General features: G+C 39.6%; 1 protein-coding gene across 4 annotated transcripts in view; it reads right to left on the bottom strand.

Annotated features, from left to right (window-relative positions):
- The window catches only part of DNAJC13 (DnaJ heat shock protein family (Hsp40) member C13), a 56,597-nt gene extending 38,703 nt beyond the window's left edge, over nucleotides 1-17,894 (bottom strand). For 2 of the 4 annotated variants that reach the window (XM_074840041.1, XM_074840044.1), the window contains exons 1-13: nucleotides 14,815-14,844; nucleotides 10,940-11,020; nucleotides 6,518-6,593; nucleotides 5,888-6,037; nucleotides 5,507-5,548; nucleotides 4,179-4,379; nucleotides 2,851-3,057; nucleotides 2,672-2,767; nucleotides 2,423-2,514; nucleotides 1,441-1,607; nucleotides 1,262-1,341; nucleotides 1,013-1,182; nucleotides 57-156 (exon numbers count right to left, since the gene is read on the bottom strand). In XM_074840041.1, coding sequence (XP_074696142.1) covers nucleotides 57-156; nucleotides 1,013-1,182; nucleotides 1,262-1,341; nucleotides 1,441-1,607; nucleotides 2,423-2,514; nucleotides 2,672-2,767; nucleotides 2,851-3,057; nucleotides 4,179-4,379; nucleotides 5,507-5,548; nucleotides 5,888-6,037; nucleotides 6,518-6,593; nucleotides 10,940-11,020; nucleotides 14,815-14,816 — 1,464 coding nt within the window. In that variant the 5' untranslated portion in view covers nucleotides 14,817-14,844. Of the gene's footprint in view, nucleotides 1-56; nucleotides 157-1,012; nucleotides 1,183-1,261; nucleotides 1,342-1,440; nucleotides 1,608-2,422; nucleotides 2,515-2,671; nucleotides 2,768-2,850; nucleotides 3,058-4,178; nucleotides 4,380-5,506; nucleotides 5,549-5,887; nucleotides 6,038-6,517; nucleotides 6,594-10,939; nucleotides 11,021-14,814; nucleotides 14,846-17,688 lie in introns of those variants that run through there. The other 2 variants (XM_074840042.1, XM_074840045.1) reach the window with 2 other exon arrangements.
- Between the last annotated feature and the right edge of the window lie 1,519 nt (nucleotides 17,895-19,413).

The following is a 19,413-nucleotide window of genomic DNA, read 5'->3' as shown; positions in this document are numbered from 1 at the left end:
TTCCACAGCCTGAAGTTTACACATTCCAGTGAAAGACTCTGCAATTTAATACTTACACACATAAGAGCACAAAGCATGTCAATAGAGGCGTGGGTTACTCCATCATTGTTCCTTTTGAGGGCTTTCACAACCTTCACTCCTAATCGTTCTCGAAATCTTTTGAAAGGAAACCAAAACCACCAAATTAGAGAGGAAACAGAAATCTTAGTTTTAAGATAAGTCCAACTGAGGATCAAAAGTGGCCTGCTCTCACTGCATTTACATTGTAAACCTTGACTTCTACATCAATTTGAAATTCCTTGGTAGGAAAACATTAACATTGACTTCACTGTTAACAATATGTGAAGAGCACATTCACCAAAAGAAAGACATATTTCTGTAATTACAGGATAGTGATAGTACAGGACACTATTCAGAGAGACAGAACTTTATAGAAGTCTCAGACCAAGTGTGTATGTTACTCTTCACATCATTGTTGCCCCATAGTCCAGAGTCAGAAACATTCCAAAGAATTTTTCATTTTTAGAAGAACATCAGGCTGTTTTTCTGCTTCCTTATGTTATCCAATTAAGACAAATTCCAAGCAGCCTGTAGTTACTGTAGGAGTACAACTCAACTTTCTAAAATCAAGTTTTATCTTGTGTTGAACCGAAGATAACAATGGCATCAATATACTTTAAGAATGAAGAATTGCCTACTTCAAGGCCAGATGAAGGTGCATTTTAGAAGTTTTTCTACTAGGAAAAACATTAAACGACATTTGACTCAAGGCAGAGACTATTTAGCAATGGAAGGATCAGCTTTACATACTAATGATCATCTGGGATTCTCAGTTTACACCAAAGCCTGATGACAGCCTCATACTACTGAAAGCAATCATGTACAGAGTCCTCTAGTCTTTTCCAGAAGTGAGGCTTAACTCCAATTCTCAGTTTTAAAGATAAGACATCATCAAAAGCTCAAGTACTGTTTTCACCTACTACTTTGAAGCTTGAAGACACTTCTCACTTACTTTGGAAGCTGAGTAAAGGCAAGGAAGCCTGCTTTTGAAGCCACTAGTCGTCTTACTGCTTGGAATTGGCTTTCAAGCTCTGCATTAGATGCTGCAATATCTCCTTCTTGTGAGAGCAATGCTGTTATGGCATTATTAATGAGTTTCTCCTTGTTTTCTGAGAACAGACCCTGGTTAAGAAATAACAGTTATCAACATCTTTATGCATTAACAACATCTTAAGAGGATGGGCAGAGGATTTATTCTTACATCTTGTGTAACTGCGTGTAGTACCCCACTGTAGGAAATGTTAGCATTGAATCTGAAGACAGCGTCTGCAAAGTTACCATCTGGAAGACGACATAACAAAAGTTAAGCGCACAGTACCTAACTAAATATCTGGATGCTTTAAAGAGCACTATAAAATAATGTAATAAGCATTAGCTTACTTGGAGGAGCAGCCAAAAACCTCAGATGAAGGCTCTCTACTTCTTCATCTACAGGCATACTGAGTAATCCCCACCGCTGGCCTTTGTGTGTGGAGGTCATTTTCACACAGACATCTCTATTACCAGAAGCTCTCACTCCATCCAACAAGCTAGCCAGGAGAGAATCTCTGCATTTGGAGAAAGACATACGAGTACAATTTAGATCAGAAAAGCAATGCCAAAGAACCAAGTTATAAGAGATAGGTGGAAAAAAAAATATCAAGCACAGAATGAACTGCAGCAATACTTGGAATCTCAGTAACTAACATTGGTGCTAACAGCTACACCTCTGGAAGAAGTCACTAACTTTCAAGTGTTCCTTTATTCACTGTGTAAGACAGAACAGAGCTGTCTTACACTCAGTGTAGCCAGCTACAGCCTTTCACTAAAGGGATCACCTGTAGATTATCTGTTAATGAGTTACAGGTGTTGCAAGCCAATTCATTCCTGTGCTTTCCACAAAACCTTGCTTAGCAGGATTAGACTGCATTACTACTGCAAGTGCACTCAGGGACTAGTCTGTTGGTTGTTTTAAATAGAATCAACTAAGACCATCTCAAGCAGACAGCTCAAAGGGTTTACAGCCTTCATATTTCCATATCACTTCAATTCTGCTTTCTGTCCTTGCCTCAGATATACCACTTAACCAAGTACAACATACACAGAAAAACATTGCTTAGGAAAAACAGGCTGTATCTAACTGTCCAACACCCTTACATGTGCATCAGAAAACTTCTGCACAGATTTGCTTAAAGTCAGGATAAAGGTAAAGGGGAGAGATTTAGATCCTGTAACAAATCTTGATTTGTAAGTGGCAGACCACTAGAATAGCAAGGCTTTGAGTTAACACTTCCAAGAGTCAAAGTTTATGGAAGCTGAGAAACTAGCAGCACTACAGTGGCAAGTTACATTCGCATTTATAACCCACAGGTGCTCCAGTTACCTTTCTGTTGAAGAGTATTTCCGAATTTGTCCTTTGATAAATTCAATAGTAAAAAGCTGGGGGTTTTCACAGTCACATACTATTGCAAATACCTAAAATTAAGAGATAAGGATCACATTCATGAAGCAGTGTTAATTTTTATCTACTCTACAAATTAAGGCCATCTTATGTATACTATGAAATTCCTACTATTATCATCTTTTAGAGCTTCTATTTGAGGAAGTGGTACTGGGAAAGGTTGCCTCTCACCTCGCCTAAAGGTTTCAGAGTTGCAATGTTATAGGTAGCTGGATCCCGCTCAACTAAGCAAGCTTCTGTAAGAGCTAGTACTCTTTTCACAGGTTCCTTAAAAAAAAAAAAAGGCACATTAGGAAAGAGGATTCTTAGCACTTCAGCGGAACGAAGTAAGTTCAGTCTGATACCCTTACCGAGTGTCTAGGCGTTATTTTTTGAACAACAAACTCTGCTAAAGATGTTACAGATTCATCATTGCTGTATTTTCCAAAGCGAAGATTCAAGTATTGCTCAAATTCTAGGGATTCTTTCCTTATTCGCAGAGAGATACCTATGAAGTTGCCAGCATGCTCTATTGCACTTTTGATAATTTCCTCCCTCTGCTCAGATGCAAACAGGTGCTGCAAGTTTTAACAAGGAAAAAAAAAGGTGAAAAATATGGCACAGTTCAAGAAATCAGTTCCACAAATAATCCTCCACTATATAGCTAACAGTAGAGAATCTTTCCAGCAGCTAGGCTTGCCTTTGTTAAGTGCATGGTATAAAGAGAAGAAGTATTTATTACACAAGAGATCTGCTATTAAGTTTACATTTGCCTTTAAAAAAAAAAATCTATAGCAGCTATTCCTAAAGGATACCCTGCTACACATTAGCATGCTGTTAAAGTAGACATCTGCATGACCTGCCTGTCCACCCTTGGCAACAGATCCTGACAGCCTGGCTGGAGTGAGGAGCCAGAGAACCACAGTGGCAGCCCTAGCTGCTACCTGTAAGGGCTGCTATCCAGCCTTGCTAGGCAAGGTTAGGGCAGCTCTAGAGGATCAATTATATATTGCTAGTTTTCTGCCACAGAAAAGCATGCTGCATTACAAAAGATGTGGAAACCCTGAGCAAGAGAAGAGTCCTATTTTGTTAGTAGTGACTGAGGTAGTCATATTTATATTAAAAACCAATTCCTAAAGATCCATTTCTGCTGCTTGCAATATAGTATACAGAAACCTTTTTAAGATTTTGAAACCAACATTATACTGCAGTATTCCCCAAGCAAAGCTGCTGAATATAAGATCACAGGCCTAAAAGGAAGTGTTACCACTGATAAATCTATTTCTGAATAGAAACCCTCCATTAGTTAGGTAGACTAGTAACACTGCCTGTCACCTCTATAACTGAGTAATGTCAGGAAACTCCATGTCCACATTGCAGTCATATTCACTATCCAAATAAATAACTGGATATTTTATGGTCTGTAGTTTTTAAACATGCAATAAGCAAAAAAACTCCAAACATTGCCCTCAAATGTTTTAACTAATTTCCTGTGGAAAAGAGGTTTTAAAACCTGTCCACAAGCCTTGAGGCTCCACAGCTGGGACCCAAAATTTGAGCATACAAGTATGTGCACCTATGTTGAAGTTTATTTATTAAGTTGAATTATTGAATTTAGTTAAATTAAGTTTAATAATTTAATTATGGAGCTATAAACATCCTAAGCATCATAACAAAGATGTTTTGTTTTACTACTCACCAATCTACTAAATCCTCCATAGAGGATACAGAAGCCTCCCTGATAGCCAGCAATATCAACAAAGCCTTCAATGTTTCTGTAGTCATAGGAACACAGGACTTTATTTGTTGCAGGATCAATTTGGTCAATACCTCCAGGAGTCACTTCCAGAATCACAGGTTTCCTTGTATCACTCCAGTGGTGTTTATAGCAGTTATACCTCTGCAGAGAGAGTTACTTTTAGACATTTACACACACCCCTTTACTACACAGCAATAGTTCTTTTCCAATCTAGTAAGCAGTGTGGGTGTAAAGTTCAAAAAACTATATAGTTTCCCTTAACACTCTGATCTACGTTAAGAACCCTATGAATCAAAGAAAAGTAGCTGTCAACTGACACGGAAGTCACAGCTTAAACGACACATTTTGAAGAGAGAACAGCAATCACAGAGCAGCCCCTCCAAAAGGGAGTAAGTTTCTCTTGCTGCAGAACATAGTCTATTCATAGACTATGTGCACTGTGGTTAGACAAGGAAATAGCTACTGCATCAGATGCTGTTATTCAACTAGTTAAGACTAAATTAAGGTAAACTTATCACAACAGTGCAAATTTTTCATCTCCTGCAGACATGTTCCATTACAAATACAGATTTACTGAAACCAGCAAGAGTTAGAGGTCTCTTCTAAACTACAGTAAGACAAAGGGGACCCTCATATTCCAGCAGTGTTACTATGCTCATCATTGAAGATTTATTCTATGCAATGCCTTAAGTTACTTTAAGTGCTATCTTCTGTGACCAGAAGAAATAAAACCAAATATGAAGTCCAGCACTGTATACTGCCTTGGTTACTACATTACTAAGATTCATTAAATGGCAATATTGTATTTAATCTGACCTACAGAAATCCTCCTAGGAAACAGTATTTCCACATCAAGTGTTAAGGAGGTTATGCAGAAAACAATTTAGAGTTAGAAAGTAAAGTGCTGGAAGTAGTAAACATTGAATAATGAATCAAAGCTTATGTTTTTCTTTCTTCTCTCCAAATAAGAGCTCCACATGGCAACGCCTTTTATTTCAGCAGTAACATTCAGAGTCTTTCAATGTACCACCATAAGGCTCAGGCTAAGTGAATAGAACTCAAATATTCTACTGTTGAAAAGGTTCCCATTGCTTTTGAACAAAGTCTTAATTTTCTCTTCTCAAAGCAAGACTTCAGATCTAAAATTTACAAGAGCTATTTTAGGTAGTGCATATAGCACAAGCATAACATACATGAAGAAAGTAAAAGTTTAAGTCTTTAGATAATTTCATTAAACCACACATGATCCAGACAAGCCAGACACTTACCCGTCCTGTGATTTTTCCTTCTGAGAAGTCTGTCCTGAATCTCTGTTTTTAAAAAACAGTTAACCAGGAATGAATGTAAATATGATAGCCAATCTATCCAGAAAGTCTACATTTAAGCTGATGCTGTTTTAAAGGTACTCTAAGCCTCCTTGAAGGCTCACCATTCCACTGCAGTTTAATATATTCAGTACTTGCAGCTTTACTCATTATTTAAGAATCATGCACTAGTTGCTGCAGCTGACACTAGACCAAGTTCATTAACAGCTCAAAAGACAATTTGCTTTCCTACTTTTTATGTAAGGAAAGAAAGCACAGTAACCTATCACAAATGGTAATTATAACCAAGTACTTACTGTTTGTTCAAAGAAAGAAAAATCTTACCAGTGCCTCTGTGAGGAGTTCTGTTCTGTGCTCTGTGGAAAACTTAAGAGTTTCGGACTTTTTTCCACTCCCTTTGCGAAAAGTGAGACTAAATTCGGTTCCTTGTCCTTTTCCAACAGGAGAAATACTACAGATATCTCCATAAGGCCACTAGACAATTGAAAGTAATAAGGTTATACTGTTAGGAATTTTAAAGCTACATCTCCTCCACTCAAAAACCCTTAGTACGTATAATAACTGAGTTGCTGTAATGAGGTACTAGCTAGCTTGCTATGTGAGTTTTAGCTTCAGCTTCCTATCTGATACTCTGTAAAGTAAGTGCCCTGACTCCCTTCAGGGCCATAGCCTTACAGTGATCAAACTTAACCCAGTTCATTCAGAACAGCACACCCAAAAGCAAACTACCTACTGGCCAATAAAGACAAATTGCCTAAAAGTATAAAAACCACTGGATATTTGTAGAGTTAAGTGAAGGCAACATCAGTTTTCTGTTATGTGTGCTTCTGCAGCAGCTGCCATACCTTCTGGTTTTGCTGAGATCTTGTCAGACTAGATAGTTTCTGAAGACTGCCACTATTCACTCCAGATGGTGAACATAAGTCAGAAATCAAGTTCAAAAATGATAGTTACCTGATTTGTAACTTCTAGCGTGTTGGGATTGTATGTGGTGATGGCATGGGTTCCAACTGAAAAGACTCGCTTATACCTAGAATACAGAAGAGTGTTGGTCTCTCTAGAAGGCACAGAAAAACCCTGTTGAACTGCAAAAATTATGTTAAGAAGCTATATACAAGCCACTGTTAGGAAACGGATATGGAGTTTTCTTTGTTGTTTGCAGTTTACCCTTGTAATAGGTTAAGCTCCTCTGCTCTATATATCCATAAAGGGGACATACAAGTTAAATACTACTAAATATATTTCCTTATGCATATCTTTTGCTAAGTTATTGGCTAAGTCAGGACCAAAGACTCCTGGAACTTGCACTGGAAGGTACTACCAGACCAGAATAAATTCTAAAAAGACGACACAGGTAGGAAGAAATAGATTTCTGCAATACTCTAAAGCATCTGTCTGAAGCTCAGACAACAGTTATAACTGAAATGATCCAATTTACACACCTGGTCACAATACTGCAACAAGTAAAAGTGTTACTATGGCCAAGCCTAATTTTCTTCATCTCAAGGAAAACAGACTACTAAACTCAGAAAGATCACTGAAGCTATAGTTCAATATGCAGCTAGTCATTGTACATCAATATCACAGATATGTTAACCCCCATAGTGCTTAAAGAACAGCTGTAGCAAGGATTATTTGCATTTCAGGCATATTGTAAACAAGCAGCAGTGACCTACAACTAAGAAACTGAGATGCATCAAGTGCAAAATGGAAGCTTTACCATGGTTTTATTTCCTAGACAATCTTCAACAATCCTTTATACAGAGACTATTTACATATTTCTAAATCAGAAAGTTTTGCAACATAACTAACCAGAGTTTGAAACAGTAGATTATTGCTAATCCCTTACTACTTGTACAAAACTTCATCTAGGGTACTTCTATCTGGAAGTAGTCCTGCCCAGAAAGTTAAGCCAGACCTGAACCAGAGCCAGTTCTAATCTAACCAAAAAACCAGGATCTGAACACGGATACCTTTCTTGAGCTTGAACCAAATAAAAATACTTTGGTTAGCTGTCCACATTAAAACTGATTCAGTATAGCAATTTAAGTTTCAATTCTGGGTAAACTGTGGGTTTGCTAAGGAGAGCAGGATAGAATCAACCAAATGGCTAACTAATCTGGACCTGTGCCATAACAGACACTGCATCAAGAAGGAGGTAATTTCTTCCCTCTTTCTCTGCATTCTTGTGTTGCAGTCCCTTCTCTCACTTGCCAGGTCTGCAGCACAAGCCACCATTTCTGTATAAAGGTCAAACTCTGCATGGACTTCAGATACATTCAGAGCTGTTCCCTCTTGTTATTTGACCTACCCTCCCTTCTCTCATAATAGCAAGGTCAGGAGTATCTCTCTGACACAGTCAGTCTCAAACTTCACACCTTACCCTTTTCCATTATTATTCAAACAAACTGGTGCAAGTTCAAGCCATTACTGGCTCAGAGAAGTTTATCTAGAAATTAAAGCAAGTGCTTATTTTCTTCAAAGCTTAGAGAAATCTGTAATATTGAAGTAGCCTGCCACTTTAAAGATGTTTAAGCTATTTGAAAAACCTATTTGTTTTTCCATATAGTTGAATTTTCCTTATTTAAGATGCAGGTCAAGGGAAGTTGTAGTAATGAAGCAGAACATTTGAAGTTACTCTAGCTGCTAATAATTCCACTATATTCAGTCTGTTAAAGAATGCTCCAGTTCTTAGATCATAAGAAAATCCTTTGAACAAACCAACTGTTCCCTCTCCTCTTGTTGCACAATTTAGGTAGGTATTCTGTCTTTTCTATGATTTAGAAATAAGGCTTGTTTATGCTGTTCCACAGAATTCACAATTTATTACAAGTAATAAGTGAGTAAACAAAACCCTAAACAAGTTATAAAGTGCTTTAACATACTAAAGAGCTTCACAGCGCTCTGTGGCAGAATAAGGATCTGCAATGATCACACATAATTGAAGACCAGCTTCCAAACATTACAGCCCCTTCCCTTTCTCCCCTCATACTCAAGCCAGCATTCCAAGATCTAGGAACCATATTTAGTATCCAGCATTCTTAATATGTGATGTGACAAGGAACACAAGACAAAACAGCCACTGTTTCCTTCATCTCCTCTCCCTAGGCAAATTCAGAAGACCCAAGTCTTGTTGCACAGGGGAGACTCAGAAGTCAGTTCTTACACATGGCCTAAACATACTCTTGTCCAGAACTTCAGCTTTAAGTATGTAGACAGGTATTTATAGCTCAAGGCCTTGACGATTTTACCATTAATTATCTCTCAAACTACTCTGCAGTACAGTCTAATGCCAGGCTGTTTTAAGAAGAATTTGAAGCATATGTCCTCTTCCCAGTAAAAAGGCTATTGCCTATTCACTAGTTTCTTCAAAGCACTGTAGAAGTCAGATGTTATACCTTTTTTAATCAGGATGAACCTGATAGACAAATTTTATACCACCATACTCAAGCAAAAGACAGTGTTCATTAATTTTACAGAACTACAGATCAACACTGGAGCGTCATCACCTGTATTACTAGAAAATACTTTAACTGCCATGCACACAGCCCATATTCAGCAAAGTGATAAATCATATGAATGGTCAGTGACTCAGGCTCATTTAGCACTACACATTAAGTTACTTATTTTTTAATGTTATCCATAGATTATACTGAGAATGTATAACTAGGAACTGAGTGGACTTAAGTATTCAAATACAAGCTTACTAAAAGCCATATAAACTTCTGCTGCAACACAAGAGGCAACTATTCACTACATACTTCTTTCCCCTTCACTACGTGAAAAGTGCCATTGAGTTTTTAAACTAAGCCTCTGTTTTAGGCTTTAGACTTAATCTGAAGTCCTGTAAGACTTCATAGTTTATAAGAACAGTACCATCAAATTTCAAGATCATACTGTAACTTGAACACTGTGCATCATGTGGCAACAGCCTCTTTCATGGAAGGCACTGGGCAAGAGAAACAATCCTAGTTCTATGTATTTAATTCTCGCCAAGTGTCTCAAATCACATGCACAGTAAATTTGCACATGTCACAGGAACTTCAGAGGAAGAGACCAGATATTTTCTGTTGGGCAACAGAAAGATTAAGAGGGACAAACCGTTCTAACATTCTACCCCAACATAGTATTTTTATCATAGTATTATTATCACTAAAGGAAACGATTTATTCACCCATGACTACACAAATCCAAATGCATGGATCTTAACTCAGGTAAGACTCAATTTACACAAGTATTGGCTAGAATTCTAATGAGTTTAAATATTAAACTATTTTAAGTCAAGAATCTGTCTTGGTAGAGGAAAGATTTTTGCTCTCAGACAGCTGCTCAATCTAGTGTGGACTATGAACTAACATGGGCTTTAAATTTGCTAACAAAAAATGCAGGGAGCTCTTTGATTAGACACTGAAGCAATCTCATGGTTCTTCAACGTACTACTGAGAAAGATCTGTGATCGCCACTCCTTGCAATCCCATGCTGCTTTCCTTCCCAGCATTCCCAGTCTTTGAGAGAAAGAATTCATGAAGTATCTATCAGCAGACAGCCAAAAAAACAAGCCAGTTTCAGCTTACTGGTCAACTAACAGATTCAGACATCACCTCTTCATATAATCATGAGAATAAAGCAGTATTCGTGCTCCTGAGGTGCGGGAAACATACCCTCTTTGTTCTGTTGATACTTAGGTAGCAAGTAAAAGTCACAGTTCCACAGCACTACTATGCATGGGAGAAGGAACAATGGATAAAGATACCAAAGAAGGTCCTAAGAAGCTTTAAAAAGTACGCATAACAGCTGACTTCCAACAGAGTATAACAGATACCAGTTATGATAATTTAACAGTTTGATTAGAAGTTCTCTAGCTTTTGCAGACAGAAGCATCACTGAAAACTAATTTTTACATCAAAAACCCCCATTAGGGATGAAGTTTATTTCTAGTAACAAAAGTCTTCAAATAATCTTAGTTATTAGTTTAACAGATAATCTATTACACAACATGTTAACTATGTGTGGAATAGTGAGCCTCATCTATTAAAGTACATAAGACACTACTCCTCCAAGAATCTGTTCTAAGAAGCATTTCCACTATAAAATTAGTGCTTTATATAGTAAGTTCAAGAGACTCAGAAGCTGAGTAAGTCAGGTGGTCTAATTTCAGAGCTACACTGAAATGTAGGAACACATGCAGAGGAAACTCAATGTTTAAAATCCAAACTGATTCTAGTGAAGATACGTTCAGTTCAGAGACTGAGCAGCAGGAGCCTTTAGTCCAATTTTCACCCATCAATATGGGAACTATGCAGTTAAATCCAATAATGGAGAAGAGGAATGTCACACAAAACATTAAAAAACCCAACAAACTTTAAATCTACTTACTTTCCCCTCCATGAATGTTTTGTTGTGTAGAAACAAGCAAGATCCCTGTTTTCTCTAATTATATTCATTCTGTGCCAAGACCTGAAAACAAAAGGGACATCCTGTTAGTACTCATGTTTTTCATTTAAAACAGAAGTCCACTAATCATCAATATGCTTCAAGACAAAACCATTTTGTTTTTAAACACTCAAGTCACTGCTCTGTCAATTCCACACAAAAAAATATTAGGAATACTTATGTTTATCAATGCATGGACTAAGTCGCACATGGAGTTGAAAATGAATTATTAGTTTCCTCACTGATTTTGTTACACTAGTTACTCATTAACAGTACCAGGTTACAATAATTTATGCCCCATTATTTGCCATACTATTGTAATCACACTACTTTGGCTGCACCTTTACACATTCAGATTCAAATGTATTTTACGTCATCTCCAGGATGCTTACTCCTGAAAATTGTGTAATATCAAAATGCTTTGAGTACCCTGCATCCAGAACTCCAGCTATGCCAGATTCCTATTGTGATTTTTAAATAAACAACAAGGAGAAATCTGGATCACCAGAGTTTATTTCCCAATCTGAAATGGAATTTGAAGTTGAGAAACTTACTTATTAGCTAAGCACTGTGATTAAAGAGCTGACTAAGTACCCTTTCTGTGCTGCAAAAGCTTAAGCAATCCCACCACTAACATCCTGACATGCTTATTTCACACATGAATACCTATTCCCTAAACACATGCAGGAATTCAACTAAACTTGCCCACAACTGCTTGACCAGATCACTGCTTTAGGAGCTGCCGAGTTCTAAGGAATGCTTCTGAACACTAAACACTATCTTCCATGATTGAAGCAGATGCATGCTGAGTACTTGGGAAATTAACTTCCCTTTTACTTCACTTTGCTGTTATTGCACATACAAGGCACTTAAGTGGACATACCCCAATTAAATTGCAAGAGTGAAGTTGTCACTCCCAGTTTACTGCTACAGCATTAGTTTTATTTTCAAATATGTCAAAACAGGCTTCCCTGCTCTTGATTACAGACTGGTACTACTCTCAGGTTCACACCATTAATGTGGTGGCATCCCCAAAACATCACACACTTAAGAAGCTAGTCTGCAAGAATTCATATTCACAGCTTGCCTGAAGTAACACTAAAGTAATCCAATCCCAGTCAGTACCCCACTAAAGGTTAGACTACAACCCCAGTTATCTTTTTAAATTCAGTTAACTCTACTTGATTTGGCAAAGGAAGATTTCTCATCGAGATGGATGACTTGTAACTTTAGCTCATTGCTAATTTCTACCCTCTACAACTTCAGGCTGTTTTCTTTCCGAGCAAAGACCATAGCAGTTACATAGTCATGAACATGAAGAATGGATAGCCTGACTGAAATGAACTTGAGAATTCCTTCCCTCAGGTGAAGAACCAGCACAATCATCACTACCTACTGAAGTGACCTTGTGGTACTGCCTCTGGAAGAAAAGAGCAGTATTTACATATTTCAATGACTCAATCTGAGTCAAATGTTCAGAGTTAATACCCCATTCACTTGAGGCAAGTTAAATTCTCTAAATCCAGTTTTTGGAAACAAAATTTCATGAGGAGTAAGATACTCATCAGGATTATTCCTGAAGTTCTCCAATTTGCCTGATTTAAGAACTATGTTGTATTATTGCCATGGATAAGCATCAGAACAGGACACTGTCCAAACTACACAGATCTTACTGTATAGTAGCACACTTTAAATCTGATAATTTTGTGGTTTAAAGTTATGTTTCAGAACAAAGTGCCAGATAATCTTCACACCTCCCTTTTTAAGCCATTTTCTTGACATTGACTAATGTATTAGTAAAAACAAAATAAAAGGCTTATAACAAGACTAGCTACGCTAAGTATGGGATTATAAAATCTATTTATCTGCAATTCCAGTATCACCAATACCAGACTCCTCTGACCACCTCTGGTCTGCCAGACATGACCACCTGCTCTGGAATATTGAAAGCAAGATGTTTTCACACTTGCAAACATCTAGTCTTAATAATACTGAACTGAGAAACACTCATTTATGAACTACCAACATCTAACTAGATTCAGGATACTGATACATGAAGTATTGTACATACAGTGGAAGTAACAAATTCACCAGACTGCTTTTTTGTTTAGATTAAAACTATTAAAATCATTAAGCTTTGATGCTTTACTCACTGTGCTTCTGGAGAGTGACTGTAACTATCTCTCCCACCGAGAAGACAAGCACAGAGGCAATATATGCCAAAATCTAGTAACAATTAATTCTTGTACACATTTTCCTGCAGTTTAACAGAGAACAAAGCTAACAATAGCCTAGTGTTCTGAGCTGCTATGTTGAAGTCCAGCAATCATTTTTCAGTTGTCTTTGGTTCCACAGTAAGACCAAGATGAAAAAAAATAGTTCATGCCAAAGACAAAGACATTTTAGAAGAAACTAAGAAATTACCTTCCTCTACTCATTCTGGCAGAACCAGTGAGGCAGCACTCTGGCTATACTATGCGATACACCGCAATTTTAGTACCTGAGATAGTGTGACCATTGACTTTGCAGAGCACATCAGGTTTTATAATTAATCAAGTTTAGCCATATTGCCAGTGTAAGCCATAATATGATATGACTGAGCAAACCACTAATCTCCCAAAATAAGAGTACATTCTTGTCATATTTACTACTTCTTGTATTCAGGAGACCTTTAAAAAGTTGACTGACTTGACACAAAAATTGAGTTAAATTCTTTATTTCACTCATGGAAAGCATCCAGGACGATAAGGCCCCCATATTCATGATGATCTTAGTGTCCTGGGGTACCTGATAACCTTTGAAGTTGTGATTTTCTGTTATTTCAAACATTTTGCAGCACAGCCATTGGATATCCCATACCCATGGCTCTCAATGGTTTAATACTAGAGAAACACCTAGTTCAGTTGTTCTATTTCCACTGGAGCAGAGGCAACAAGTACTTTGAAAGTAGCAGTTTACAAGCATGTTTCACCTGGTTGAAAGAGCATGCTAAATGCAAGATACAGTCAAATAATCTGAGGCTCTTGCAGGCAAAATATTGTCTATGACTTGCAACTTCTTTTGGGAGCCTAACTAAAGCACTTCCACAATACCTGGATATTTAAATTAGCTTTTTCACAAGACAGAAGTTCAGCAATACTTTCCTATTTGGCTCTTGTAGCACTGTAAATAGCAGTAAAACAGGTTTTGGGGGAAAGAGCTGAAGCCACATTTTTGTGTTCTGCATGTACCAGAAATAGCAACCCCTAAAATTAAAGGGCCTAAAGTGCTGCCAGGACTCCCCCTGCCTCAGAGTTTAAGCTACATGAATAGGTATATTACACAAGCTGTATTCAACTTGCATACACTTTCCACTTTTCCAGGATTTCACATTCTTCAGACAAAAATACCATCTGGCATAACAGAATCTATTTCAGGAAACAGAAACAAGTCAGTCTCAAACTAAAACTTGTGGAGCTGGAAACAAATCTGTGACCTTGCAGGCATCAAAGCATTAGGCATAGCTGTAATTATACATAAGTGACCCTCAGTTTAAGTCAAGCCAGAAGTTTGGACTTAAGTTCAAAGTCTAGTGCAGAATTTAGATTGACTTTTTTCCTGATCATATTATTCCTCTACTACAAAGCTTCCATATCTTTAAGTGAAGGTTTAATGCTAAGGTAGCATTTCAGAGTCCCACACAGGATCATTATTCTATTCCACTGGGGGGATGAGGAATGCTGATAAACTGAGATACCTTTTTAAAAGTTATTCCAGCAAGGCTAAAATACAAGGGGAAGTTCCTGAAAAGTCTATACTACACAGGGACTGATACTCACATCAAGCTCAAGCGTGACTTTCCTGAGAGACAAGACACACCAAGAATATAAAAACAGGGACCAACTGGAAAGAAATGAGAGCAAAGCACTGAAAAAAAAACAGGTGCTGTTAACCTGTGGTTCTACATAGCTACCTTTCAGCTTAAAGGTCTGGAGCCTGATTTCCAGTCATCTACTCACCCGTAGCTTTAAAGGCATTATTTAAATGAGTTATCCTGCACTGAAATGTTTTAGCTGTCTAGGTTTCATCTGCCTCTTTCACTACTGTGTGCACTAACTGGCAGAGTTTTGCCTTCAGATTCTTTTTAACAAACATTAAACTTTATACCCTTCCCTAAACAGAACTCTGCTCTTAAAGTACTACAGCCTATTTAACTGTGGAAACCAAGACTTCTTAACTTGTTGTGCAGCCCTTTTTTGTAAGAGGAGGAAAGAGATGAGACCCACCAGATAGTTAAAAGACAATTACTGTAACCTGCCTCAGTGACCGCAGCAGTCCAGGATGCAAACAGGCTGAGAATTTCAACCTTAGTCCTACTAGAAATGACAGTGACGACATCAGTGTCCATCCTCCAGCTGACTGCTCCCATCCTCTCACCGAGGACCAGTGCTGAGGATAACCAGAATCTTCCACACTTGTTTTTTCTTTTCCATCTATGTTAGCATTCTGCTGTATCAATGAACCAAGCTGATTCACCAGCTAGACAGGTGAGTATCAGAACAAAAGGGTCTACTCACTAATGGGGGGGGGGGGGGGGGGGGGAAGACAAAAAAGTGCTCCTTGCAGTCATAGTTTAGCCATCTTGTCATATTTCTTCAGAATATTGTTCTATTAAGTTTCATTAGTGAGGTAGGATCATTTTTAAGGGTTTTTTTGGCATGTGAATAATTTTTTGGAAGCAAATTGAGAGGTTAAACAGTTGAAGGTTAACACTTCAAGATACAGTTGGTTGAATGACAGATAAAGAATTCTTTTATTAAGTCAGTAAGCTTCACTTACTGAGCTTCAAACACACATTAAAAGAAAAGTCACCTGCTCAGTCTGAAACACAGATCTGGTCCTTAGATCAATCCCCAGCACACCACTTAAAATCCAGAACTACACAGTGATTCAGTCCCTCAGGACAAATACATGTTTGGAAACTATGAAGAATACCACATGACACCCAGAGGAGTGAGCAATACATATGAAATAAACTTCTTTTTAGAAATTTATTCCAGCAAGGCTAAAATACAAGGTAAAGTTCCTGGAAAGTCTATACTACACAGGGACAGATACTCAGCTCTGGAGTGTCCAAACACTCAGAAATTTGTTGCAAGTCAAAAAAACTGTCAGTAATAATGGAAAGGAGTCAGTAATTTCTGGTTAAGTGTCCTGACACTTGGCTGCCTATAGCAGGCAGTAACTAGACCAAGATGCCTATCTATAAACTGAAGCAGGCTAGAGCCAAGCATAGTTTTTACATCTATAATACTAGTCCTGTTATTTTGAACTAAGCCATGCCAGACTGAACAGCATCCCTTCAACAGCCCTTCTTGTCTACGTATCTCACTGCATGTAAGTAGCCTATGCAGACAATCTTCTACTTATCAAGAAGAAAAGGCTTCAACTTCAAAGAACTTCAGTTCTAAAACAAGGAACATTTTCTGAAATACAGTATTATTTAATCAGTTTTAAGTAATAGGAAACAAAGCAGCTATGTACTCAACTTCATCTTCTCACTATCACTGCCATAAATCTTATTTGTTAAAGAGCACAAGAGAACAAGGGAAAATACCTTTCAGATTACATTAGCTTCAAAAGCAGCCACAGAGCAGAAAATAAGTGCATTAATAGAAAGACTCCAAATAAACCTGTATGCCTATGCTTCCCCCCAGGCAGCAGGCTCAAACGTTCCCTCGGTTTGAGAGCACTAAGCTGAAGACAGAAACACACACACCACCCCAAACTGAAGGGGTAAACCAACATTTTTATGGCTCACAGCTTGGCCCTCAGTAGAGACACAGCTGTCAAGGTGCAAGCTCCACACCACCTGACAGGAAAACCTGTCCCAAAGACTGCTGACAGCTCACTGCAGACAGAAAACCATTTAGTAGGCCTACTTGTTCTGACTTTCAGAAAACAAAAAGTGAAAAGTATTCATGGGAGAAATTCGAAAACTCTTGGAAAAATAAGTACATTAAAGGTTGATTTTCTGAAAGGTACATTTAGTTCTGTTCATGCTCTTCAGCATGCTGTTGCCACTCAAAAAAGAAATAAAGTCTCATCTCTGTGAAGGCAAGTCACCTCATCTCTCCCTCTCTTCATATATTATTTCCCAAAGCATATCATGATGGGTATGTTTTGATCTGAGGCCAGGAGGAGAAAAATAACGTATCTTTTCTTAATGGACACGCTAATACTCATCTAGGAAAGAGGACAAATTCTGCCCTGCGGCTACAAAAGCAGCATCAGGTGCAGAGCACGTTCAGTGAAGCACCAGGCAGGCTGAGGCTAAAGAAAAGCCCAGCCTCTCCTCTGCTGGGAGACACAGGAAGAGAAGGGCTTGAGAATTGCTTGTAATAAAGCAGGTACCGCACTGGGGGATGAGGGCGGCGCGGGCCGGCTGCTCACCGCCCCAGGCCGCGGGCGCCCCCCGATGCCCCCCCTCACCCCTCCACGGCAGGGGCAGGGACGGGGGGGCTCTGCCGGCGGAAGCATCTGCCCCCAGGCGGCGGAGAGCGCTGCCTCCAGCCCTGCCCCCGCTTCCCCACCGCCCTAGCGGCCGGGCGCGCCCCCCACCCACACGGCCTCGGCGCTTAACGGCCCCGCCCGGGGCTGTGGAAGGAGGCGGGAGCCGCCGCCTCCTCACCTCCCCCGCCGCTGGGATTTACCTGGCCGGGGAGCCCGCGCTGCCCGGACCTGCCCCCACCAGCACTGCGCTTCCAGCCGCTGCCGGCGACAAGGGTGAAGGGCCACTGAGCGGAGCCCTCGCCCCTCACCCGGCAGCCGCTACACCTCTCCCAACTCCCTCAGACTCTGGTGCTGGAGGCCGCCATCTTAGCTCCAGCAGCAAGACCGCCCTCTCGGCGCAGCCGCCGTCCAGCCCGGGGCCGTCACGGGACGCGGTCAGCTGATACACCACACACACACCCCCCACCCCGCCCCGCCCCGCCTCCCGCGGAGCCGCCCCGCCCCGCCCCGCCCCGCCCCGCGCCCCCTCCCCTCTCCTGCCCTGACGGGAACCGGAGGGGGGGAGGGCTCAGCGCGCATGCGCGAAGCCGTGGGGTGCAAAGTTCCCCCCTCCCTTCTCCATCCCCTCAGGCCCTGGGAGGGAGGCGGGAGGGTGGGGCCGGTTGGGGCGGGAAGGGGGGAGCCGCCCAGGGTCGTGAGTGGCCCCACTCGTCTTTTTGCTCTCAGTTGTATTTTAACAGCGTTCAGTCCGTTGCTCTAGACCAGATCAACTAGTCTGAGGCTGGCTGGTAGTCTCCCAGCTCCTGGAGTCGTGTGATTGTGTAGCTCTGGGGGTACGGATGGCTGCAGTGCTGCCCGTTTTCTGTGCCTTCAGCACCTCAGGACTGGCTGCATTTTTGAGGCCTGGTACTGGTTTCATGCTCATCACAGATGTAGCAAATGAGAGAGGTGCATTTATTACGTACAAAATATTACTAACCTGTAGTCTCCTGTTTGAGAATGTACGTCATCAAGACATGAAAGGCACACTGAACAATCAAAAAGCAAAGTACACTTTTATGCATATTATTTGTGTGACTGTAAAATTAATGTTAAATCCTATATTAATGTTGCTGAACCACTGATGTATGTGGTTGGCTAACCACCCTCGAAAGTTGTTAATGGGACTCTTAAGCTCTCCATCAACTTCCAATATTCTGTACCAGACATAAGATTTCCCAAAGATGTTGAAAACTACAGTATCATTATAACAGCTTGCCATGATCTCCTTAAAAAGCCTAAAGACTGATGTAAATATTTTGAAATATGACTCACATTAGAACACTTGAGCTTACCATGCCTTTCCTTTAAAATAGTGTTCTTAAGTCTGCAAATGAAGGGAGAATTGCAGAACAAATGATAACTGGAACTAATTATCTTGGAGAAAAAATAATATTAAAATCACAGGTGGTCTACTGCTATTTTTTAATATCCTTTTCCTTGTCATATAAACTATTCTTCATCTCTTATATTTTACATAAGATATTTAAATAGTAATAAGTTGTTCTCTCAATAACTCCAGTCCTCTGAATCTGGGGCACTGTGGTTAAATAGGGCTAATGGGAAAATAACATTACTCTGAGGAAGCTGATAACTTACTTCTGGTGACAGAACTTTGAGGGGAAAAAAAGATTTAATGTTTTATTAACATACTAGGAATTGCAGAAATCTAATTTCAGAGGGAGGTGATATGATTCAGAAGAGGTTTTTTGGTTGGGTGCATGGAAGTTTTTGGAGGGGCCTGGAGGGATTTTCTTCTGTTCTTGTTGATTAGTTGGCTTGGAGGATTTTTTTTGTTTGGGGGGGTTATATTCTGCCTTAGTACTTTTTTTTGTGTTGTTAATGTAGGTAGGTAAAACACAGCAAGTAAAGCAATAGCTTGTTAG

The sequence above is a fragment of the Strix aluco genome, chromosome 1, assembly GCF_031877795.1.
Source record: "Strix aluco isolate bStrAlu1 chromosome 1, bStrAlu1.hap1, whole genome shotgun sequence".
Taxonomy (NCBI): domain Eukaryota; kingdom Metazoa; phylum Chordata; class Aves; order Strigiformes; family Strigidae; genus Strix; species Strix aluco.
The sequence above is the reverse complement of the archived record's forward strand: the minus strand, read 5'-3'. Positions and strand labels throughout refer to the sequence as shown.